The 26,234-nt window shown below is 39.1% G+C and overlaps 2 protein-coding genes across 3 annotated transcripts in view; one reads left to right on the forward strand and one right to left on the reverse strand.

Annotated features, from left to right (window-relative positions):
* The window catches only part of esyt1 (extended synaptotagmin 1), a 79,411-nt gene extending 61,143 nt beyond the window's left edge, over positions 1–18,268 (forward strand). Inside the window, exons 19-32 of one of the 2 annotated variants that reach the window (XR_004410510.1) lie at positions 234–316; positions 1,853–1,901; positions 3,357–3,446; positions 4,761–4,856; positions 5,091–5,162; positions 5,688–5,774; positions 6,800–6,943; positions 7,103–7,347; positions 8,277–8,369; positions 9,999–10,130; positions 11,593–11,689; positions 12,805–12,854; positions 13,361–16,547; positions 16,834–18,268. Coding sequence is in view for 1 of the 2 variants with exons in the window: in XM_033015464.1 (XP_032871355.1) it covers positions 234–316; positions 1,853–1,901; positions 3,357–3,446; positions 4,761–4,856; positions 5,091–5,162; positions 5,688–5,774; positions 6,800–6,943; positions 7,103–7,347; positions 8,277–8,369; positions 9,999–10,130; positions 11,593–11,689; positions 12,805–12,854; positions 13,361–13,382 (1,260 nt within the window). In the remaining variant the exon portion in view is untranslated. Of the gene's footprint in view, positions 1–233; positions 317–1,852; positions 1,902–3,356; positions 3,447–4,760; positions 4,857–5,090; positions 5,163–5,687; positions 5,775–6,799; positions 6,944–7,102; positions 7,348–8,276; positions 8,370–9,998; positions 10,131–11,592; positions 11,690–12,804; positions 12,855–13,360 lie in introns of both variants that reach the window. The other variant, XM_033015464.1, reaches the window with a different exon arrangement.
* A 658-nt stretch (positions 18,269–18,926) lies between these two features.
* Positions 18,927–25,096, reverse strand: LOC116968755. The gene is made up of 5 exons (XM_033015564.1): positions 24,955–25,096; positions 22,347–22,517; positions 22,194–22,271; positions 21,263–21,355; positions 18,927–19,109 (listed from the first exon to the last, which is right to left on the reverse strand). The coding sequence occupies exons 1-5, from the start codon at positions 25,094–25,096 to the stop codon at positions 18,940–18,942; spliced, it is 654 nt and encodes a 217-aa protein (XP_032871455.1). The 3' UTR covers positions 18,927–18,939.
* Positions 25,097–26,234: the final 1,138 nt, after the last annotated feature.

The raw sequence follows: 26,234 nt of genomic DNA on the forward strand, positions 1-26,234 counted from the left end.
TATTTAAAAAACTTTTTTTTTACTCTTATCTTTCCATTGCTGAGAGTCCAATTCTTGGATTTGGGCCAGCCATTGACCTTCTTTCACTTATATTCCAGGATTTATTATAGTAGTAGATTATTTTATACTTGCTGTAGAATGTCAGACCCCTGATAATTATTCCTACTAAATACGACTTAATCGCACTCTACCAAAATAATATTCTGATTTGTGGTCATCTCTCTCCTCTTTAGGTGATTATAAATCAAATTCCTGGTCAGGAGCTTGAGTTTGAGCTCTTTGACAAGGACATGGATAAGGATGATTTCCTCGGAAGGTATGTCAGTACACCGGAAAATTGTGTGTTGTGCAAAGTTGCCGTGGTATTAGAACAAAGAGGTTGCCTTTTCATTAGAACTTTGACCCTCTAGTGCCGCTAACTGGCTCCTCAAACATGTTGATGAATTAGTTTATCAATTTGAAGAGTCATACAGCACGGAAACAGACCCTTTGGCCCAACTTATCCATACTGACCAAGATGCCCCATTTAGGCTAGTCCCACCTGCCCTCTAGAGAAGGAATCTCTGGGGTGTGGATCACAATCCCATTCCAGGCAAGGGGATATTACATTGGGAGAACGCAGTCCCATTGTCCACTCCCACTCTTCCTCTTCCTGAAGATCGGAAACACCTACCTGCAATCAGTGTGGAGCAGCTGCAGTGTAGAGAGCAGGAGACTGTAATGGGGGTTGCTGGAGAGAAAATCTGGATTTCATCAACTGTAACCGATGGAAAAGTAGAAAGAAGGTTTTAAATTACTAAACAAGACGATGCGTTATAACATTTTAAAAGGTTGGTCAGTCGACACACTAAACGTGTGGGGGAGGAGTGCAAGGCAATCTCACAGGGACTTCTGAAGGGCACATATTTTCCCCATCTTGGCACATGTAATTGTCTCCCTTCTGAAGAAGGGTCTCTACCTGAAACATCACCCATTCCTTCTCTCCAGAGATGCTGCCTGACCTGCTGAGTTACTCCAGCTTTTTGTGTATCTATTGTCTGATATGTGTCAGCTGGAGATGTCTAGGTGGAGAAAGTTTCTCTTTATACCTTGAACTTTGGAAAGAGCTTGCCCATTATCAACTGTCCTGGGTGAAAATGTCTCTGAGGCGAAAGATCCAGCAGAAAAAAACATCATCCTTCGCCTTCCTCTCCCTTTATCACCTGTATTAATTACTCTTCTCTCTAACATTTTTGTTATTTCAACTGGGGTGAATATGTCTCTGGGACCCCATGGCCATTTCATCCTCTTTGGTGTGGACCAATTACACAGATGCTGCAGCTGCTCCTCTGAGTCTGCAACCATATAGACTATAGAGGAAGACACAGAGTGCTGGAGTAACTCAGCATTCAGGCGGCATCTCTGGAGAACATGGATAGACAACGTTTCGGGTCGAAACCTTTCTTTAGACGATAGAGGCTTGCGTAAAGACTGGGTGAAGTCCCCGACCCTTCAACTGTTTTTGCAGCCTGTTGGGTATATGGGAAGGATGGATTTTTCTAATGAGTATGTAGAAACATTGCACCTTTACCCTGTCAATACTCTCAGGCTCTTGCATGTTTCAATCGAGTTCCCTTCCATTCACCTAAACCCCAGCAGATACAAGCTCAGCCTGTCAAAGCTTTCTTCATTAAGACAGCCCATGTAATCTAGTAAACCTTCTCTGAACTAGCACTTTAACAATTACCTTCTGTAAGTCTGAGCGTTGTATTAGTAAATCTACTCTGGGACAGTATGCACTTTAGTTGCATTCACTTACAATGTAAATTAACTTCATCTGTGTCTTTGATTTAAATTAATTTCTTGTGTGCAGATTGAAGATCACCTACAAGGATATCATGAAGAGTAAATTTATGGATGAGGTATTGAAACCTGGTTAATTAAAATTGTATAATGGTACATTTTCTCTGTTGCTACATCTGGAGGTATTGGATCTCCAGATACACCAACAGATCAAGTAAAAAGGAAGAGCGTACATAATTTTCCGCTGATTTGGCATGGTCGATCTCTTCCTGTTATGACCCCTGATTTTAGCTGAACTTTCAGATGCTGATCTGGAAATGTTACACATTGAACTGGAACTGGAAGTTTAACTGGATATGAGTTGTGAGCACGGAGTGGTTGGCTAATTCGAACCATCCTATCCCTTACAATGCCTGGTAGAGTTATCTCTAACAGAGTGAGAACAATCTTGGGTGCTTCTGTTTTCTAGATGTGAGGCCAGTGAAAATCTCTCCATGAATTGGAACAACTAAAACGAGCTGTTCAGTCCTTCATGACTGTCTCCTCATGAGCCACCTAATCAAATCTACCAAACATGTGAATTACAAGCAGGTGTAAGCCACATGGGCCCTCAAGCCTGCACCACCATTCAATAAAGTTACAGCTGATTATTACCCTGGCCTACCCCAGTAACCTTTCACTCTGCTTACCGAGAATCTATCTAGCTCTACCTGAACAATACAGGGACTTCCCCAGGCGACAGATGACCTGACAGACAGAAATCTGACTTTATGCAAATTCTTTCACACGTATTTAAAGCATTTTAAGATGTTTTATTAATAACGTTATGCAATATATGTTCCATTAGTTTAATTATGGGTAGTTTTAGTGAAATGGAAGAATTATAGCGAGTATGTAGAACATTATAAGGATTGCGATGGAAAACGGACATTTCTGACTTACAGAGAAATTGGCTCAGACAGTTCCCAGGAACAGAACCCTTGTGGAATCAGGGACTGCCTGTATTCAAATCCTAATCAGTCCAACCTTTCTTCATAAAGACAATCTGCCCATTTCAGTTATTTGTCCAGTAAGACCTCTCTGAACTGCTTTCAATACATTTCTATCTTTGCTACTATACATTTCAGATATAGTCTCGCCAGAACTCAATTCCCTCGGCTGTTTGTTTTCCTATTTACGTGCTGTACCCCCATACTTGTCTTTTGTCAGTCCTGCATTTTGACACTCTGATTACTCTGCATCTCAGCTCTGAAATGTCTCACCATTTAGAGAATATGTTTTTTTTTTATCCTGCTAATATTGCCAATTTTACAATCTTTCATATCATTCATTATTTGTGAAATGTTTGCCCCCTCACTTAACCACCCGCTATCGTAACCACTATGCACTGCAACATTATGTTCCGTTAAAGGACTTACCTTGTTTGGGATGTGTTTACCTTGTGTTGGGACAAAAGATGGAAATTAGCTACTGGCTACAATCTTGCATATTACATGCAAATGTTTATTAATATGCACTGTCCCTAATAAAAATCAATTCAATTCAATTCAAATTCAAATTCCCTTTTTATGCAGTGGTTCATGCTAAACGATGTCAAATCGGGAAAACTTCATCTGAAGTTGGAATGGTTGCCACCAAGTATGGATTCGATCATGTTGGACCAGGTACTAGTCTCCTTTTATAACCCATGCAACATTTCCACATGATTTATCTCTTTAGCCAAGATGCTGGCATAATGTCTTTTGAGCACCACATATTGGGATTGGTAGTGGTGGGGGCTTTTGTCTGCAAGCTCTTTTGTGGAATTCCAAATAACTTGGAGGGAATTCTTGAGGAATGAGCCTGTGTTTTAGATGGTGAAGGGAGAGACAGTTTTCAGTTTGGCAACTGAGCAGGGTTCAACGTAACTTTGGCTTCAACGCAAATACATACACCATGGTTATTGTACTCGGCAGGCATTTATAGGCCTGACAAAGTTGGTGGTCTCCAGTCACATCATAGCCTCTGATCTTGGCCGTCCCCTTGTTAATTAGAAATAGTTATCAACAGGGCTCGCTTTGTTTTGGAAAAGGGTTATTTTGGAAAATATAGCAGAAGTGAGATCGACCGACTGACCAAATGGTGTCAGCACAATCTGACTCTCAATATTAGCAAAACCAAAGAACTGATTGTGGACTTTGGAAGAGGAAGGTTGAGGACCCACAGTCCTGTTTACATTAAGAGTAAAAAACTTCAAATTCCTGGGTGTGCATATTTCCGACAATCTTTCCTGGACCCAGCACACTGATGCAATCATAAAGAAAGCACATCAGCGCCTCTATTTCCTGAGAAGATTACCGTGATTCAGCATGTCAAAGAGGATTCTCTTGAACTTCTACAGGTGCACAGTAGAGAGCATATTGACTGAGCGGGAAAAAACTTTTTAAAAGGTTGTAAACACTGTCCAGGCCATCACTGGCTCTGACCTCCCCATGGAAGCAATCCATCGTAGTCGCTGCCTCAGGAAGAAGGTACAGGAGCCTGAGAACTGTAATGTTCAGGAACAGCTTCTTCCCTACAGCCATCAGGCTATTAAACCCTACAACCTCATAAGCTATGAACTACAATAGACTTATTATTATTGCACTATTATTATTTGTTCTTTTTTTCTGAGTTTTTGTTATTATTTATTATTACGATTACATATTCTGTTGTGATGCAGCAAGTAAGAATTTAATTGTTCTATCTGGGACATATGACAATAACACTCTTGAATGAAGTGGAATCGTTACATTTCTGTACCTTGTGCAAGTATTGTTTCATGTCAAATGTCAGAGGACATTATGACCAGCTAGGCTGAAAATAGAATTTATGCTATCTGCTTTTAACTTTTAAATGGGAAGTTTGAAATAAACAAGTTGCTTATCCCCTCCTTTTAATGAAGTAAGAGCTGGTATTTTCCATTAATAGTAATCCCTCCCCCCAACATTTGTTTACAGGTGCTTCAAGCCAACAAGACCATTTTCACACAGAATGAGGCGGAACCATCTGCTGCCATCTTGTCCGTCTACGTGGACAGAGCACATGAGCTTCCTGTAAGCCCTGGGTTTCTTGATTGTAAATAAAATGTTAATTTCTGTCCCAAGAAACTGTATGAATCTTGCAATCATATGGATGAGACCGCATCTATGTTTGTTAGTTTGTGCGAGTGATACTATTACCACATTCAATGCTTAGCCATTCTGCACCTGGTCAATCATTTATTGAGGTAAAATTGCTGTCTTGTTCATTTTTTTGTGATTCTGACAGTAGATTTTTCATTTTCACAGCTGAAGAAAGGAAAGAAGCTTCCCAGTGCACTGGCTCAGCTCACTGTCGATCACACCACATTTAAAAGTCAGGTAAAATAAATTAGTTTTGAAACTTTCTTGTTCACGAGAAAATTATGCTGAGCCTATTCCTGGTATAGGGGATCTTTACTTCCCTTCATGGAAACGTCATTTAGAATGGGGCTAGTGATTTGCCATTGCAACGTATTGTTGAAACTCGGTACCTATAAAAACCAAGGGAAATAGATTTGTCAAAGGTTGTAGCTTTGTTGGAGTGTAGAAATGGCTGTTGAGGCAGCACAGATTTGAGATTGATGTTAAATGAGGTATCTTAATGAGATTGTGTGGAATTCTGTCTAATCTAAGGTCCAATTGACTCGAAAATGATTGATGGCACTTTTTTTTCTGGCAATAAGACTTCAGAATCTAAAAATTCAAACTCCCTTCTGTTGATGGACAAATTTAAAACTAAACAAACCAAAGTGTGGTTAAAACAGTCCTCCTGGAGTTTGAAGATGAAGGTCTTGTTGCTGAGAGCTATATTCTGTTAAATTATTCCTATTCTTTGTAGATTAACAATGTCTTTATCTGTCACAGATTATTAATAGCACAGCCATACCTATTTGGGAGGAGTCGTTTTCATTCCTTGTTAGGAATCCAAATGCAGATCGTCTGGAAGTTCAGGTAAACGGCACGCGGCCTGAATATGAAATGTTTTCAATCTGATACTTTATATCTTGAAAAGGCACCTCTGCAGAAAAACTCTCTCGCATGCCCACCTCAAAAAGCTGCTGGAGATACAAAAGAAAATGCTAGCAATAGTCAGTATGTTAGGGAGTGCCTCTGGATAAAATATGTTTCAGGTTGATGATCTTTCATCAGAACTGAGGAATTTAGTGTTTTGAGTTGTAGGGGTGGACAGAACCAGAGGAATATTTGCAATAGGGTCAAGATCAAGATCAGCCAGTGAACAGGTACGGTACTTTTTCTATCCCACACTTACCCCTTTGTGTTTGACCTTCTCTGACAAAGCCCAATGCAAGCTTAAGGAACAGCGTCTTATCTTTCATCTCTGCATCCTGCAGCTCAGATTCAATATCAAATTCAATAATTTCAGATAATCAACTTTTGCTGTTTTGTATCTGAACCTGTCAGTTCTGTTTTAGGTGATCCACATGTAACATTCACTCAGTTCTTTCCACAGATGCTGCCTGATATGTTGAGTATTTTCCAACATTCTCTTCTACTTCTGATTACCATCAACGGTTATGTTATGCTTTTCACACTTCCAGCATTGTAGTTTTTCACTCGACTGTCTTCAAATGTTAAGAAGTATTCACTCCCCCTCTCAGATGACACCAACAGCATTTGTGTTACCTTGGCACCTTTTACAGGCACTCTTCACCCTCCCCTTCTCTGCAACACAGAACATCTTTGTTTTCTTGACTCTTTTGAGTTCTGAGTAAAGGTTCTACACCTGATACGTTAATTCTGTTTCTCTCCACATAAACTGCCTAACCTGCTGAGTGTTGTGTTTATTTCAGCATACCCATTTCAATTTGTCAGCAAATTCTCAGCATGCCAACACTCTCAGCTCAGTGCACTTAATTTTTAGAACACAACACAATCTAAAGTACTATATTTGGGATAACATTTGTTAATTTCATTGGTCAAATACATGCCTTATTCATGTTTCAATTTTCTCCTAGGTTAAAGATGACAATCACACCCTGGGGACTCTTACCATTCCAATCACTGAACTGCTGGTCTGCACGAATCTGACCTTAGATAAGTGGTTTCAGCTGGAAAATTCAGGACCCAATAGCCAAATTATGTTGAAGGTTATTCTTGGGGTAAGAATACCAAACAAGTATTAACTGTATATATGTCTCTATGCCTGTGCACCTCCTGCAACATGTGAACATATTATGACTGATGCCCTTTGTTAAGAACTGGGCTCTGACTATTGTAAATGTTTTGATGTTCTTTAATATATTGTTTTTACCACATAGATCCTAGTTTCTGAGCATTCCAGCGAGCTTTTCTCAATTCAGACTCGAGATCCAACCGGCCACAAGGTGGAAAATGTGGCATTCTCAGCTTCAGCGGGTGATGAGAGTGAACTGAAAGCTGCTTCATCATTGGTTAATGATCCCAGCATCCATTCAGTGGCCTCCTTTACTTCAGAGCAAAATGCCAACATTCCAGAGAGCGAGTCAGCATCATCTGAACTGGATCTGCGTCAGAGAATGAATCGGTAGAGAAAAACTATTTATTTTCCTGCTAGATGCATGCTTTCTTTTGTGTATGTTTTCTGAAAATAGCTTTGTATAGATTAAAAGGTCAAGTCATCCCATAATGTTTTATTCATTAAGGTCCATTGTATATGTCAGAGGATGGTAATCTAACTCTAGCTGTGCTCTGGTTGAAGACCCATTCTGAGTTTGCAGCCATAGATATGAAACACCTTTATTCAACCAATCTCAGTACAAACATACATGCAGGGGAGATCAGGTGGAAAAAATCTCCCTAAAAGTTAAATGCATAACTTTAAACCTTTTTCAGATACAGGATAGGTGATTAACAGCCCATCTTCTTGTTTTGCTGAGGCGATGTGGTATCGATCTGGAATCTCCCAGTCATAAGCACAAGTTTGATGCAGCGGGCATATGTGTTTCAATTATAGCAAATTCCTCAACTCTAAAATATTTAGTGATTCTAACACTCGGCCCATTCAATTACTGTTTCTCTGCATCAATGTCTGTTATCTGCCATCTGGTACATTTCTTTTGCAGCAGGCATTGGAAATACCACTTGCACGTTCTCCAAATTCACTGGATGGCAACCCAACACAAACATTTTCACCCAAGACAACTCACTGATGTCCTGGTTATTCTCAGTTGGTTACTTTGTGCATGTCATTTTTGTATACCCAACACAAGAATCCTGAAACAGGCGCACTATTCTGAGCACTCTGGTGGAAAGAGGAAGAGAATCAATTATATTCTAAGGCTCCTTGAAAATTGCAACATCCCCAATAACTCGTGGGTACCTCTGGTCTGTGACTGCTTAAAATGTACTTTATTGAAAATGTGTATCTGGTGTTGAACATTGGGCCGGTGGCTAGCATGTGGATTGATTGCTCAGTTGTAGTCTCATCATATAATTGCAGTCCTCTTCTTTCAGCAAAATGGATGTTTCAGAGTCGCCACAAATCAAGCTGACACTGCTGTATAGCATGCAACAACAAAGACTGCTGCTTGTAGTGCATTCCTGCAGGTAAGTGGGAATAATTGTTCAACTTTATTGCTAATAAATCTTTACATTTCACAGATCAGTGAAAATTTGCTATTAATTTCATGCATCCAGCTTGTTTTGGTTGTGAAGTGAAATTATTTTGCCTCACTAGGAGGACCTCTTGCAGCTCCCAGAAGTAACTCGTGGGAGAATCACTCCATAATAAATTTGATTCATTCTAATGCTACGAGCAAATTAAGGTCACTACCCATCCCAAGTCCTAAGTTTGTTTGGTGACTTTGGGGAAAATGATACAGAATAGTAGTCTGTACTGCATATGTAAGCCACTATTTACGTAGAGAGTGTTTAATGTGGTACAGGTACACCACTGATTTTCCGGCAACTGATGGTCTGGCACCCCCTTTAATTGCAATACAGAAACGATTCTTCACAGCTGCAGTATACGTTAGCACCCCATCTTCCCCATGTCTTTGTTTCCACTCACGAGTTGTGCTTCCATGTCCTTGCAATCTTTCAACTCTCACCTCCAGCACCAAACCCCCACATTCAATTCCAGCTTTTACCTGTTGGAACACCTGAGCAGGTTGCAAGCCAATCGATGCGTAGTGCACATGCGCAGCCGTGCCTCCCACCCCATGCGCGGTACCTCAGTCACAGGCTTGAGCTGAGGGTTTGACACTGTCATGGTGGCGCAAGGCTGAGGAACAAGAAAGAGGATCTATCCTTTGCTACCCAAGGAATCCTTTTTTTCATGTTAAAAAAAATCTGATTGGGAGTGTGTATGAGCCTCAGGGCTGCCAGTCGCCTGATTCGAGATCAAGTGAGTGGACCTGGCTCGGGGGCAGATGGAGAGCGTGGCAAAGCAGTCCCTGCACAGCGGCTGAGCTCCGTTTGCTGTGAGCTTTTACTTAAAGTTGTGTGCCGGTGACCGTGTTGGCACTCGCCCATCTTCACCATCCTTGTTCTGTGCATAAATGAACATGTCCAGAGGGAACAACCCGCATTATTATTATTATTATTACGTGACCTCTGTTGGTCCAGCAAAATGGATAATCCGGCAAAGCTCTGGAACAAATCAGTGGTGTACCTGTACTATGGTAACCTTCCACCTCCACTCTCTGCAATTTGCTCCGCGATGTTTTACCCGGCGGTCTCAGCTCACCGGAGCTCCAGCGCTGCGACCCGGGCAAGGCATCGCCCGCTCCGCGATAGCGCTCCAGCGCTGTGCCACTGCCGAAGCCGAGGTTCTGGGCGGTCCCCGACAGGAAACGCCGCTCCAGGCCCGCTGGTAAGCCGCAAGGACAGGTGGAAGCTGCAGCCCGGAGAAAAGCCGCCTCTCCGACCAGGTAGGGACCCTGAAAGGTAGTTTTCCCCCTTCCCCCCCACATAAAAAAGTCTAGACCTCCAAACAAAACACTTAACTAACTAAAATAAAAAATAAAAAGATGAAGAGACAGACAGCTGCTGGCTGGGCAGCCATGCACAGGACAGCGCCCCCTGTCCTTTGCATCTATCTTATCCACTCATTTTTATCGAAGACTTTTGGTGGACGCTGTAATCTAGGCAGCCTATTTGATTGGATCATGACCTCTGCAACACAATGTTTTTTAAAAGAAAGACTAATGAGTGTTAATTGTTTGCTTGTTGCAGGAACCTAAGACTCCATTCCAGGGAGATCCCGGACCCGTATATCTCTCTAATTCTGCTCCCTGACAAAAATAAAGTGACAAAGAGAAAAACAAGTGTGAAGAAGAAAACAATTAATCCGGAATATAATGAAACGTAAGGAATGTAGGGGAGATACGGAAAGGTTGTAGAAGGAAGAGAATTGGAGAACAAGAAAAGCCAGTGGCGAAGAAACCCAGAGGCAAAAGGGAGCAAGAGAATGGAAAATTAATGAATAAACATGGAAATGAGGAAGAAATATACAATACTATTAAAGAGGCAGTTACTATCAAGTTTTCTTAAATACTGATAAACAGGACAATTCTTTGAATATGCTGCTGTGTGGAACATTTTAACAGCAAATTTAGAGCATCAGTTCTAAAGACCTATAGGCTCCAGCAGAACTTGCCAATCAGTTCCATTCCCCCTTTCCTTATTTCCCTGCAGACCACTATCCCACCTTCAACTCCTTTTTGCTTATTTTGTCACCAATAAAGGGTAGTTTTAAAGGGTAGAGTCACTAATATGTCTACCAGCACATAATTTTAGGCGGAAATCCGATCACCCAGCTCTTGGCCCACTGTCCGGTGGTTTATCATGCATTAAGGGCTCATCCAGGTATCTATAAAAGTTAGCACAACCGGTAGAGCTGCTGCCTTGCAGTGCCGGAAAACCAGGTTCAATCCTGACCTTGGCTATTGCACATTTTCCCTTTGTCCGGATATGGGCTTCCTCTGAGCACTCTGGTTTCCTCACCCATCCCAAAGACGTGCAGGTTTGTAGGTTAATTGACCTCTGCAAATTGCCACTAATGTGTAGGGAGAGAAAGTGGGATAACAGAACTAGAGTGAACGGGGGATGAATAGTTGGTGCGGATTCGGTGGGCTGAAGGCCCTGTTTCCATGCTGTATCTAAAACAAAAAACTAAAATCCATGAGGGCAGAAGAAGAATATTCAAAGTCCACAGTCAACACCAGAGGTCAGGATTGAACCCACGTTTAGTTTTAGTTTTAGTGAATCACAGTTCTTGAGATAATTCACAATGAGAAACACATGAGAAATTTATGAGCGACTTTAAACAAAATATTAACTTCAAGGCTTGATACATTATATTACAGCACTTTCAATAATTTAATTCCTCTTATTCCAATTGTCACCAGATTCAGTTTAAAAAATATACACATTTATGTTGAGGGGTTTGGTTTGAGTATGTCCTTCGCACCTCCCTCTAACCTGTGTTCCGATCAGAAATGTAACTTATTTCCCCCTCTCCCTTCCTTGGGACAGTGGGCATTTGAAGCTATTTTAGGGAACTTTATCGAAGAGGGATTATGGGCTAGGGCTTTATTTCTTCATAGGTTGAGGAAAGGAACTGCTGTCCCAAAACAGGGATGGGGAGTGTGTGTGTGTGTGTGTGTCTGTATGTGTGTGTCTAGGAGTGTGTGTGTGTATATATATAAAAGGAGGGGATAGAAGACTTAGTGAATTTGTATGAGATTCAACATAAAGGCACTGACTGGTGTCGGAATTATGCTCTGAATTAAGTTTTCCTTTATTCTTGTGCTGTTTTGTTTTCCAGATTTGAGTTTGAAATATCGTTGGAGGAAGCAGAGAAGAAAAAGCTGGACCTCACTGTAAAAAACAATGTTTCCTTTATGTCCAAAGAGATTGGAAAGGTAGGATTCACTTATGGAGAACTTTTAAAAGGAAAATATTCTGTGTATGTAACAAATATAGCACAAGTGGTAAAAGAAAGGATTAGGGAGCCTTGGCTGATGAAGGACATTGAGGTTCTGTTCAGGAAGAAAGGATGAATGTGTCCGATACAGTCACTCTTAGATCTACTTCCTGCAGTCTAGGGGCAATTTGCAGAGGCCAATTAATCTACAAACCCGCATGTCTTTGAGATGTAGGAGGAAACCCACGTGGTCAAAGGGAGAAAGTGCAAACTCCATACAAATAGTTCCCAAGATCAGGATTGAACCTGGGTCTCTGGCACTGTGGCAACAGCTCTACCAGCTGCGCCACTGTGCGAGACTGTACAATTACAATGTTTGAAGACATTTGGACAGGTACATTGATAGAAAAGGTCTAGAGAGAAACGGGCCAAATGCAGACAATTGGGACTCAGGTAGACTGCTTGGTCGCCATGGATGAGTTAGGCTGAAGGGCCTGTTTCTGTGTAGTATACCTCTATGCCACACACAATTCCCCTACAATTACTTTTTTTATGGGCATGATTGCATTGGAAAATGTGAATATGTACAAACTCGTTGACTGCACTTCCAAAATCAGTGAGCTATACCACTTAAAGGCAGCAAGTTCAGGGAGACACCACCACCCGAAAATTCCCCTCCATGTCACACACCATCTGACTTGGAAATACATCATCATTCCTTCATCATTGCTGGGTCTGAATGCTGGAACTTTGCCCTGTGGAGGGGCGTCTGCATTCTGAGATCATCAAAGTACTGGCTTTGCAAGGGTTCCCAACATACCAGGAATTATTTTTTTAAATAGTCAAAAGAAACCCATGTTAATTTAAAGAAATAAAAAATAATTTTGGAGCGATGTTGGAACTTGCTGCAGAATGTTTTTTGCATTTCAATTTTAAGACAGATTGTGATAATTTCATAATTGTGATAATTTCATCAATTTCATAATATGATACTGAGAGTAATTTAAGCCTCTCATTACTTCTATGTTCATTATTCTTTATTTTGTCCCGTCTCCTTAATTTTGCGCTTTACTAAATTTAGGTTCTAAACAGATCTTTCTGTTTCTCTTCCAGCTCCATGTTGATCTTTCACTGCTTGACCTGAGTCAGGAGATAGTGCAGTGGTAAGTGAGCAAGCCAATGTTTTGAAGAAGAAAAATGGGCCAAACCGATTACCTATTGACTATTAAATTATTTTCTTACTGATGTTTACCTTATTTTACTTATAATTGACCTTCTAACAAATCTTCTTAAAGTTTTCTTCACATTTAAAAAATAGATTATTCTGCTCATGGTCAACGTCATGGTTCTATGTTCATGCCTTCAGAAAAAGATGTATTAGAATCCAAACCTTGATTCAGCCCCAGTGAGATACCATTTAATTGTCAGAACATGTTAGGTGCCAACAGTAATAGAAAATTACTCTTGTGAGGAATAGCTAGCTCTGTTCTTAATTGTTGATAAAACTGTCAACATTCATTGTCTGGTGTGAAGTATGAGCATTTTTGTGAGACCTTGGAGAGTTGTCGGTGTCCATGGACTGTACCCAGAGTGTCCAAAGGAGCAAAGCATTAAGATATAATTTTAAATATTTACTGCATCATTTTAAAACCTTTTCTTCATTTTGCAGGTTCGATTTGAAGGAAGAATAATATGATACTGTTGCCTTAACAAGCCCATCGTTCAGTTTGGTTTATGACCAACTATTTTTAAATTGTTTTGCTTCCACTGAAGTATATTGTGCCGCTTTAAGTATTATGTTCAATTTTTTTTAAATGGCTTTTATATTCATTGTTCATGTTTTAGCTTTAATTCACAAAGAAATTCCAAAGACTATAATCGGAGTATTAAGTAAGTCACTGCTCATTCTGTTTACTATAATTCTCGTTTGAAAACTGTTATCATGATTCAGCATTTTATGTTGCATAAGGTCAATTCTAAGGGCACGTGGTTGTGTTTGTCTCTTGGAAACTGTTTATTTTCTTCTCAGATCCATTGGGATGGAAGTGAACAATAACATCCTATATGGGAGATCCTGCTAAGGGTTTTTTTCTCCTAAGGATTTCAAAACTGCTTGCCATTTAATGGAGACTGGGCAGGCTCACCAGAAGGATAGCTGGTGTGAGAAATGGGTGACTGGTGCAGATGAAACATATGCATGTGGGAGTGAGGCAGAACTAACGTGGTAGCTTCATTATGGATCTAAATTGTGCAATTCTTGATAAACAAGTAGTGGAAAGCAGTTTTGTCAACAAGACTTAAAATAAAAATTAAGATAATCTAAAATGACAACCTCCATCGCATGAAATGGAAGACAAAATTCTATTTTTAAAGTCCATAAGATATAATACAAGCATTGTTCAAAAAGAGTTTAATCACAGATTAAATCTGAACATTAGACCCATCATTATCCTGACGGGGAGATGTGCTAGTGCTACTTGGGAACATGTAAACTAGTCTGGCAGGGAGGAGAGACCCAAACAAATACAGCCTGATATAGATGTTAATGTGGGTGAATTTAGTAGATAGGAAAAGCAAGGAGCGAGGAGGTCAAAACAGCATTTATTTCATTGGAAGAAGCCTGCCGGATATGTGGAATTGTGTTTCCAGGAAAGTAAAAAAAAAAAAATCCAATACAGACACCCCTATTTGTGAGGGGACAATTTAAGAACTCAGGAACAAGACGGCAGGTGACTGAAGTGCCATTTTTGGACCAGTGACCATAAATCTATTAACGTATAAAATAGTTATGGGGGAAAAAAACAGGTTTTGAAGGTATTAGACAGGAACTTGCAGAGTTTGATTGAGAGATACTGTTCACTAGTAAAGGGATGTCTGGCCAGTGGGAAGCTTTTAAAGGTGAGATGGAGAGAGTTCAGGGACAGCGTGTTTCTCGTGGAGTAAAAGGCAAGGCTGGCTGGTTAAAGGAGCCCTGGTTGATGAGGGATATTGAGGCGCTCATCACCAAAATGGAGATATATTTTGGTATAGGCAGCTGGAATCAAACATATCCCTTAAAAGAATGTCAGGATTATAAGAGTATAGAGTAAGGGGGAGAAATCACGATGACAAAAAGAGAAAGTGTGAGCTCTGACAGACAAGATCAAGGTACATTCTAAGAGATTCTACAGGCATATCAAGAGAATAAGGTCCCTTTAATTATCAAAATTTTCATATGCTGAAATCAAAAGAATTGTTGGAAACGAGTAGTTACAAAAAGCCTACTCTTTATATATGAAGCCTGGAAGGGGGGGGGGAGGGTTCTGGGGAGACATCCTCAGCAATATAACAGCACTGGTAATACTGACTGGGCAAAAGTACACTGTAACCCATCCTACCCACTGTAGTTTGGATCAATTTCAACATCAATCAAAAAGTGTTCAAAGATTTTAACAAGTCAGTAAGTAAAAGAACAACATACTAACAAGCAAAGCTGTGCAGCCACTGGAAATCAGCAATTAAAAACTAAAAACATTGGAAACCCTCAGCTGGTCAGGCAGCATCTGCGAAAAAAGAGATAATGTTTCAGATCAAAGATTCTTTACTGGATCAAATTATTAAGAGAAGTGAAAGTATTCTTTGATAGGTTTATTTACCATTACTATGTTATTAACCTGACAAAATCAGTAATCTATTGGAAATATGCCTGAAGCCAAGTACTGGGGCTCACCAGATCATACACCGGGTCCCATACCAGGTGAAGTACCAGTGAGCTGTCAATTCCATTTAGCTGTCTCATGCCACTTATCTATACTCTCCTTCCCAAAATCTCAGCAAGCTCAAAGGTTCTGTGGACAGAATGGAGAGAGGAAAAAGGAAGCAGCAAACACAACCAAGCAGTGGCCATTTTATTGTGTAAACAGGAACATGTAATATCTTCCAAATAGATCTGGTAAATATCTATTCTTTGGCAAACTTAAGGATCAAAAACTGAATGGTGATCACTTTTCCTCTCACATCCTAACGTATTGAATGGGCTTACTCCAGGTTTGAGGCAGGCATTCAGAACGCCCAGCTGCTAATCTGAAAGTTCCAATTACTCGAGTGGTGGTTAGAATGCTAGATGTTGTCTGGAAAATTAGCCCAAACCAACCCCCGTCCTAAAAATTAGGCAACAGGCAGCCACTGATGCATAAGGATAGCCAGCAACTGGAATATCTTTATACCTTTAACCAACCAGCCTTTTCTCAAATTCCAGAATTTTTCAGTGTTGATGTGCCTAGACACTTAATTGTGGGGTGAAAAAGACCATTGCCCCTTTTTTTAAATCAGAGCAATTTGAGAGCCTTTTTCTGGTTAGCTCTTCTAGAATACCAGTTGAAGTATTCCAGTAAAAAAGGGGGACTCAGTAATCCAGGCATGAGATTTCTCCGTGGACTTCGAAATTCGGTTAAAAAAAAAAATCTGTCTAAATCTCTGCTATAAATGGCTTTCCGCGAGACAGCGAGCCGCTGCGCTGATGGTTGAGCGCATGGAAATCCTCGGAGTCGATTTTAGCGGAAAGCGTGTAAACGGGTGCGGGCCGACCGTCTTTGCATGTGCATCTCTACGGCTAGCGGTCAGCTCCGCACATGTAGTGTAGTGGTTTTCCTCTGTCCCCTAGGCCTACTGTACCGGGGTTGGGGCGGGGAGCAGAGTTATGTACACAAACACAACGCTCACATTGCATTCAAGAGTCTATGTCATAGACACTACTATGTTCTTTTTTTTAAATACCCGATTCAATCAGGTAAAATGTGTTATTGTAAGGTATAAAAAAAATTTTTAATACAGTATAAATTATGGGTAAACAAGCAAGAAAATTGTGTCATTTCAAGGTATAATTATCAAAACATTATCCACAATTTTCTGTGTAAAGGATACTTCTTTCTAATTAGAGTAAACCAGCAAGGAACAGGTATCATGTTACAAGTAGGTGTAATATAAAATATTTTCAATATGACGAGTGTAAACAAGCAAGGAGTTGGTGTCATTTTAAGGTATGATTATCACAAATTTTCTGTGTAAATTAAGTGACAAGCAAGTAAAATGTGTTATTTTAAGGTACAATTTAAAAATATATATAGTATAAATTAAGGGTAAACAGGCAAGACTCATTTCAAGGTACAATTATCAAAAATTTGATAATTGAGATCCTCATCTCTCTTCCTCTGTTTTCAGTTTTTTCCTGTCTCATGCCTGGTAATTGTTAAAATATATATATTTGGGCAGGAGTGAACATTTTGACAATTAAAATATTTTGATTGATATTCCTCTTTAAAGTCTGCAAGCTACTGTCCCTCCAGTGAATGATGGAACCACGGCACGTCCCTGTAAAGACCACTTTACTGTAAATAAATTAAAACTGAAGTTGAAAGATTGAGTTAATGTCCTCAAGAATGGGAATAACCAGAAAATAACTGTCCTGATGATTTCCTTAGCTTATTCCCATGGTTTAACCAACTGGTCAGGAACAACAACTTTACATATGCCTTGTACTGTATATTCACATCTTACAGCTCACAAATATAACAAGTCTAAATGAAAATGAAAATAAACATGAACAAATTTCCACAGTGCAATGTTTTAACATTAGGTTAGATACCGACCTAAGTTTTCAGCACTGAAAACGTATCTCACATTATCAAAATGTCATAATATACGTTTAAAAATGTGCCCTGTTTCACATTGTGATCTCTGCAGCCTGAGCTCTATTGACATTCAGTAGTTATCACAAACCCAAGGACGGAAGTATTCTAATTATGAAACACCCACACGCTTCAGTGCAATTGGCAGCTTTAGTTCTTAAATCGTCTGGATAATACATGAAATGAAATCAGGAAAAGATGAGCATTCAGTCCATCAATCAACTCACTTCATCCACCATTCATTCATTATTTTGTTAAGGACAACCCATGTGCCCATACTCTATGAAGCACAAAATTGGTCCCTAAACCTTCACTAAAAATACCAAATCAGCTGTTGCTATCTCTCCCAACTTAAATTGCTATCAATGTAGCTCCTTTTAAAAGTTAATTAAATCACCTCCACCAATTGAGGACATTGTGCGTGTCCATTTTTAACTAGTTGTTAAAAAAAAGGGATTGAGGTTTAATGGTTAACAATTTGGAAATTCTGTAACATGAATACAAAATCTCAGATAGTATGTAAAAGCCATTGGTGTAATTATGCATCCATGAAACATCAGTTGAAATTCAAAGTTCTTATTTAATGTTCAGAGGTGCAATTGCCTTGTATTCCCACAAGGTGTTGCTACTATGCTTTCTAATTACAGACTGAAATTACCATGCTTCCAGATGACAGATCTGCATGGCAGGAAGAGGTGGTATTGCGCTGTTTCTGAATGCTAAATAGTAAATTTGGATGCAAATGGAAAGTCAGAATTAAGCTCTTCCCCCTCAGCCACATTATATCAAAACTATCAAGCAGATTTTTCTTTTTTTTTTAACTCCATTTTAATTTCAGGAAAAAAACGTGTTAATATCCATTATGTTTAGAAAAACGAAATCCCTGTCTCAGTTAAATTAATGACACTTTAGAACAGAGTACATCAACTAATGTCACTGAAATAAACTAGTTAATTATTGCATAAATTGCACCATGAAATTTGATAAGTCAAGAATGATCAATGCAAGTGTAAGCACATTTAGACAAAATATTTTAAACTATTAAATAACCAAGGCCACTAATCTTAATATTTTAGTGCTTACACCCATCTAAGTTTTGAAAAAGAACAAAAAAAGGTGGGTGTGCTGGAGCTGAACTTACTAATTAATGACTTCCCCAGACAGAAGCTGGTCTTCAGACAATTTTGAAAGGGCAAGCTTCTTTCTGGTTTGAGTATGATAACATTTAATGGTTTCATTATAGTTCTTGCTTATTACTCCTCTGCCTTATGTTTCAAACAAAATGTAACAGGACGTTACTACACATTGAAAAATAAATAAAATGCATTTGTAATTTGAATTCTTATCTTTAATTATTACAGAGGATTCCTTCCAATAGGAATGTGGTTTGATGCCATTCTTCTGAATATCTTGAATGTATCAGTTATCAAACATGACAAATGTAGATTAAACTACTACTCTTATGATTAAATGCTGCCAAATTATAATATAATTGCATAATAGCACATTGTGATTCAGGCACTTATGTATATCACATTACGTGAATTTAAAAGGAAAGAGATGAATAATTCTGCATGTACATTTATTGTTTTGCTGTATGTATATATAATCTTAATAAAGTAACACAAATGCAGCCACAATTATCGACGTTTACTTTTGTGATACCACACTTACTCTTTTGTTTAAAATTTTTCAGTGGCACCAGTTCTCCTTCAATGGCAGTAGGTTCTGGGTCAAGCCTCACTCCAGGGACTAAAGCACATAAAACAAAAGCCAAATAGTGTGAATGTCAGAATTCTGAAATAAAACTAGAAAATCCTAGAAATATTCAGTGTCAGAGAGGAATGGTTATTCTGGTCTGTTTTATGATAGGACATTTAACCCAAGACAGTAACTTCATTTATCTTTGTATCATGACCAGTTAAGCATTTTCTGCAATTTGTGATACTTCAGTGCTGGACTTAAATGCAGCACACTGGGTAGTATTACTTCTCAAAGTAACCAGAAATGTACACAATACTCCCAACTGTGGCAATACCAACATCTTGTACAACCGTTACATGACTTCCCAACCATTGCAGATGCTGGTCTACAAAAATAGACAAAGTGTTGGAGTAACTCAGCAGGTCAGGCAGTATCTCTGGAGAACATGGATGGGTGACGTTTCGAGTCAGGACCCTTCTTCAGACACTTCTCCAGTGATGCCACCTGGCCTGCCGAGTTACTCCAGCACTTTGTATCTTTTCCTGTACTCAATACCCTTATCAATGAACGCAAGCATATAAACATGTTTTTTCTTCACCCTGCCTGTTTCACCATTTTCAAGGAATGTACCTGCACTGGTAGATTTGTATTCATACTTTTTTTCTCTTCGTTTCAGCCTTTCAGTAATGCAGTACAGCCACAACAAAATTTCATGTTGTGTGATTTTTCTCTACTTCCCACTTTCTTAGAAGAGTTTTAATCCAATACAGTTATCTCATAGAAGGAGCTTGTTTAACATGTAAAATAATGTTTCATTGGCTTTCATGTTCTACCAGGCTTTGCAGCACGTGCTCAAGGTGGAGAATTAGCAGACGCCATAAGGGTCATTGAAGCCTTGAAGACATACTCAGTTTGCTGCTCATTGGTAATGAAAAGCCGTCACATCCACATATCATATTTGGAAACCACAATAAAAAAGTGAGGTCTAGCTGTTTAGGAATTGAGTATGTTCCTACATGACAATAGTGACTGTGCCTAGGCCCGAGGAAGAATAGTCATGATCATATTGAATGGTGAGGCAGACTTAAGGAGCTCAATGGCCTACACCTCCTTCAATTTTCTTAAGTTCTTACTGATTTGACCATTCCCCACTGCCCTACAAATTACTCTCACATTAGTCTAATTCACTTTGATTCAGCAGCAGATACAGCAACTTTCTAGATTTTTAATTTTGAGCTAATTTTTTTGGAATTAGTGCCAAATTCACTCCAAAACCTGATCAAGGTCCAAGTATCACTTGCCACAATAAATTTGCATTCCTAAATTTTAACCTGACCCATCTTGAGGGTTGCTTTCCAGGCTGGTTAAGCAGATTTCATGGAGACAATTCATACCTCTATTCTCACTGCCAGCACTTTTCTATATACCACCGATCACAATCCTCTCATTGACAGACTTCAGATTTCCTGATTCTTCCCACACCTCAAAAGCATCTAACCTAGACTGTACCCCACAAAACAGGCAAATGGATTTAAGTGTACACATTTTTAGGACATAATAACTTGGAATAGTTTGTATCCATTTTATCAATGGAACGTGCATTCATTCTGCCTCTGCAGAAGGACCTTCTACTGTTTGGGGAAAATGCCCAAAACATGTGCCCCTTAAGTAATTAAATCAGAGGCCAAATATCTGTTTAAAGGGCATTTTAAAAAGTGTGTTAAGTATAAGTGGAGGAGGCATCGCAAGTAACAAAAAGGTTTAGTAAAAAGCTTACACGGCGCCAGGAGGAACATCTTGCCAGAGGTGGTGAGGATGGAATAAGATTTACTCAACCTTTCTGGAAAATGTTATACTGATTTAATCACGGGCAGTTGACACTATCAGACAACAGGAGGAGCCCCAGAGTAATATTGCCAAATTTGGCAAATTATTCCCACCTCAATTCTTAAATGTGATGTTACACGATCCAAATACCAGATAGGTATTTTGCACAGGTAAAACATAATTTTCCTTGATTTACAATCAATAAATGGGTTAACAAAACTACAGTAAACTAATTTCCAGAATGCTCTAATTTGAATGTTCCTTTAAGAAAAAAATAGTATGCCATGAAGTGAAATCCTGACATTTTTATTTTCGCAAGTTATCTTTTTTTGCTTTGAAAACTGAAAACTGTCAAAATATCAATTTTGTTTTACCTTGAGGTGATGGATTCCGATCCAAAGTTTGATCAGTGGCAGAAATCATGTCTTGCAGGTTAAGATCAATTGGGGTTGAAGGTACTGTAAAATCTGAAATGTAACACATGTTGGCATTATGTAAATATTGATCAATATGCTCGTTTAGCTTACTTAAATTAAACTTGTGTTTAATTTGTAATTTTTACAATTTTTAATTGTAATTTGAATAGAAGATTATTGCAACTCCTGCAGAAAATATTGAAATAGCTATTTACGTTGTTTCCCAGAGTTGCTGCCAATCTTGCACTAAAGCTTCTGCTGGAAATTAGAATGCTTGGGGAAATTCTGTGCCTATAAATTCAAATGCTTCAACAAAATATTTTATAAATACAGTATTATAAATACAGTATTCTTGGAGATTAATACAATCTCCAAGAATACTGTATTTATAAAATATTTTGTTGAAGCATTTGAATTTATAGGCACAGAATTTCCCCAAGTATTCTAATCTCCAGCAGAAGCTTTAGTGCAAGATTGGCAGCAACTCTGAGAAACAAAGTAAATAGCTATTTCAATATTTTCTGCAGGAGTTGCAATAATCTTCTACTCAAATTACAATGAGAGATTAAGAAAACCCACCAAAAATTCTACTCCATAGTGAGCTACATTAAAACATTTCAGAATTTATTACTACAAAGAGCCTGGCTGATTATACAGGTAAAATAACAAAAACGCTAACATTTTATACAGTATGATAATGCTCCTCCAAACATTTGATAAAGCTTCAGTGTAAGATGTGCTATCTTCTAGGAAAGGTGATCAGCACAGTAAATCACCATAAACAACTATCACTCCAACCAGATATCACCCAGTTTTCTCGGACAGGGAGCTCAGGAGAGTAAATTAGTTACTAATACATTAATTTGTGGCAGGGAGAATTAAAATTTACCCGTGTCCTGGGAACTCAGCATTTTCTCAGAAGTATCACTGAAAGGTGAGGCTGGCACATCTTGGTCCCTGTTACCAACTGAAGAATGAAATCAGTATTACATAAGATTGTCAGCTTTACACGAGTAATGTTAAGCAGCTTTTTCAAAATTACCTTCTTCCATCATTTCATAAACCCAGATGTCAAACCACTCAAGACCAGATCTTTCAATCTCGGGCACCAGATGCAAGGGTGATTCTGGTAGTAGAGATGCAAACCGCCGACTGTATGGAGAGTAATAGGTAGAGGTTGTTTGATGACTTGCTCTATGTTCCATTTCAAACACTGGAATATTAAACACACAAAACTATCGATCCCATCCAAAAATCTTCAATTTGTAACCTGTATTAATATTTTTAATGCTTCTTAATGAGAAAGTGGTGGATATGAATGATGAAAGGAATTGAAAATGGCGCTCATATTTCAAAAAGTTCTTGAGAGGTTACAGACAAGAGATTACTGGGAGAATTTCAGGGGATGGGTGGCAAATTGGGTCAATAACTGATAAGGAGTGATAAAACAAAGAACAAATTATGGACAGTCCTCAAGTGAAAGGAAGGGCATTTGGTTTAGCCAGAACCATTTGGCTCCAGACCTCATTGCCGTCTTAGCCCAAACATGAAAAAGAGTAAAATGCAGAAGTGTGGTACAACCTACTGGCCTTAAAAGCCAGCATTTGACTGGAAATAGCATCAAGAAGCCTTGATAGTGGTGAAGTCACAGTGAAAAAACACTCCAATGGCCAGAGTCAATAATATCATACCTGGCACAAAAGAATATGATTGGGTTGTTGTTGAAGAAGAAGCACCAGGACACATCACCACAGAACTTCCTCAGGGCAGTGTATGCTAGGCCCAGCCATATTCATACCATCAATAAACTCCTTTCCATCATAAGATCAGAAGTGGGGATGTTTCCTGATGATTGCACAGTTCTCAACTGCATGATGATTTCTCAGATAATGAAGCAGTCAATATCTACATGCAGCAAGATCAAGACTACATTAAGGCATGTGCTGATGAGTGGAAAGTAACATTCATGCCAAAAAAGTGCCAGCCAATTACCATCACCAACACAAGACAGTCAAACCATCCAACCTTAACATCAGCAGTGCTACCATTGGGACTGCACAATCTACATCCTCAAGATCACTGTCGATCAGGTACTTAACTGGAACAGTCACATAAATACTGTGCTTGCAAGAGCAGAGCAGAGGCTGGATATCCTGCCCGAGTAACTCGCTTCCTAACACTCCAAATACACTCCACTTGCCGGAATGAGCTGTTCCAATGACTCATGAATCTTGACATCATCCACGACAAAGCAGACTGCTTGAGTGGCACCCTATCCCATCATCCTAAACATTCACTCCCTACGCTGCCAAAGCGTATCTGCCAAGAGCAGATCTTTTGGCAGATACGCTTATCTGCCAAAGTTACTGTGATGTTATGTTCCCATGATTGTAGTGGTTTAAAAAAAACCTCACCAATCTGAGATGGGAATTGTAACCTTGGCTACATCCAGTAAATTGAATATAAAAATAAAGTGGTACATTTCTGCTTTCACTTCTGTTCACTCTATTTAATATTGTCCATTAAATGCATTGTCCAAACTTTTATCAATCAGAATAACAAAGGACAGGAGGTATCCAAATATTAACCAATTCTTGTCTTCATATTATTTGTTCTGCATCCTTCACACTTTCACAAAGTATATTCCAGATCATAACAAATTGTTGGGTAAAATATATTCTCATTTCACCTCATGTTCTTTCACTAATAATCCTTAATTTATGGCCAATTTATTTTTAATCAAAATCCTTAATGATATTGAAAATTTCTTTCAACTTTATCCTTAACTTCCTCTAAAGAAAACACTCTGCTTTTCCAGTTTCTCCGTTTAATCAGTTTTGCACCGAGTCAAATAAATTCTCTCTGAATGTTTTGACATACATACTAAATCGGGTACCTAGGACCAATTATTTATAAAGGCTTAGCCGAACCTCCTGCAGTCTATTCTTATAGATAAAATCCAGGATTCCATATGCTGCCTTGAGCAGCTTTAACACTTTTACCTGTCACCTTCAAAGATCTGTGAACCCTTGGGGAAGTCTTACCACACTCCTGGGCCTGGAGGGATAAGGCTGCATAAGTCATATGCTGGAGCTGTTTTCACTGAAGCATGGGAGGTTGAGGGGTATCCAAACAGAAGTATATAACATCACAGGGTGGATGGTCTTTTTCCCCAGTATAGGGGAATCTAACACTAGAGGGCATAGATTTAAGGAGAGAGGGAAAGATTTAAAAGGGATCCAAGAAACAATAATTTCTCACAGATGGCAGTATATGGAACACGCTGAGAGAGGAAGCTGTAGAGGCAGGTACAATTATAAAATACATTTAAACACGTATATGGTCAAGAAAGGTTAAGAGGAATAGGAGTCAAACGCAGGTAAATGGGACTTACTTAGACATCTTAGTCAGCATGGACAAGTTGTGTCGAAGGCCCTGTTTCCATGCTGTATAATTCTGATTCTATAATTAATGTTGTAACTGTATAGTACTGTACTCAAAGCTTGGCTCGATCCGCAAATCTGGTGTGCAGATCTTGAGTACTACAGCCAGAATGGTGTGCGATTTCCTGCATTCCATGCCCTCAGCTGATTCTTGACATCACACAAAGTGAATTAATTAAGCTGAAGACTGACTTTTGTGGCACTTACCGAATACTTGTCCACCCAATGTGGGTTTCTCCTGAACCACTTGGCCTTTAATCTCATCAGTCTTGGTCCATACATGGAAAACGCCAAGGTGAAGCACTGATGCATCACCTCTCGCTGAATATGGTTCCAAATGCTTCAACATGGTCATGAAATCTCACACTGGCATTATTAAGAAGCTTAATGATGAACTCTTTACAACATTCACAATTAATTCTCCGCAACGTTCACAATTAGATGTTGTTGGACTCAATCTAACCCATTATTGTGCATTGCCTTGTTTTATCCACCCTCCTGAAACCCACACTTCTCCATATTGATTTTTATTTGCCAGTTCTGTACTGACACAGCCAGTTCTTAGATATCTCACTGTAGCCTACAAATTTATTTTTGTCAACCCCACTGCTGTTTTTGGTAAACTTAACCAAACCATTTGTTTCGAAGCCATTAATGTATTTTAAGAAAAGGGGCCCACCCAGTACTGTACACAACCCTCCATTCACTAAACTTTTACTAATTATTTCCCTTTATCTTCTCTCACGGAGCCAACTTCCCTTGGATCCCATTTGCTTTAATATTCATGACTCATGCATTATACACTTGTTATTATACACTCCTTCCACCTGGTATATGTTCATGACAATGAGATTTAAAAAGCATGTTATATTGTGAATTCTTGCGTGAATGGGATTAGTTTGTTATTTGGATACTTAGGCTATTTAAAAACAATTATCCTTTTCTTAAGAAATGGAATCTACAGGACATTCTTAATGGGAAAGTAGTGGGCAGAATGGCATGTCATGCATGGTTTGAAGAGCAAAAACTTGTAGTTTATAATGCCAAAATTGAAAAGTTGAGGAAAAACAAGGTGTACAGAGTTGCTTATTGGTTACAATCTGAGGAGTATGATGATGCTACTGATTATGATATGCCAATGTACCAGCTAGCAACTGATCTTCTCCATAAAGACTTGGTCTATTGCTAGAAATTGTAATTTATTTACCTATCTGTTACGGACTTACAGCACGTAAGGTCACTGGGTCATAGGGCTCGACGCACGGAGCCGCTCAATCCATCTGGAGGACATCTGTCACTTCCGGTATATGTTATTAATGCTAGAAACGCGTACTTTCCTACCTGTTAAAAAACGCCAAAATGTTGAATTTTTGCGCTGTAAAAAATTGTGGGAGTCGGGGTAAGTGTGAGAGACATGTACCCAACTTTAGAATTCCAAAAGTGAAGCGAAATGAAGGTATAGAGAAGCGAGAACTGAAGGGACTACA

This window comes from Amblyraja radiata, chromosome 46, assembly GCF_010909765.2.
Source record: "Amblyraja radiata isolate CabotCenter1 chromosome 46, sAmbRad1.1.pri, whole genome shotgun sequence".
Taxonomy (NCBI): Eukaryota; Metazoa; Chordata; class Chondrichthyes; order Rajiformes; family Rajidae; genus Amblyraja; species Amblyraja radiata.

What these genes read in the sequence shown, in the direction of transcription:
- LOC116968755 (XM_033015564.1), bottom strand. Translation starts at nt 25,096, where the DNA reads ATGTTGAAGCATTTGGAACCATATTCAGCGAGAGGTGATGCATCAGTG. An exon ending in ATTGGGTGGACAAGTATTCG is followed by an intron (nt 22,518 to 24,954) that starts GTAAGTGCCACA and finishes TTAATATTCCAG; the next exon opens with TGTTTGAAATGGAACATAGA. An exon ending in TCGGAATCCATCACCTCAAG is followed by an intron (nt 19,110 to 21,262) that starts GTAAAACAAAAT and finishes TATGTGCTTTAG; the next exon opens with TCCCTGGAGTGAGGCTTGAC.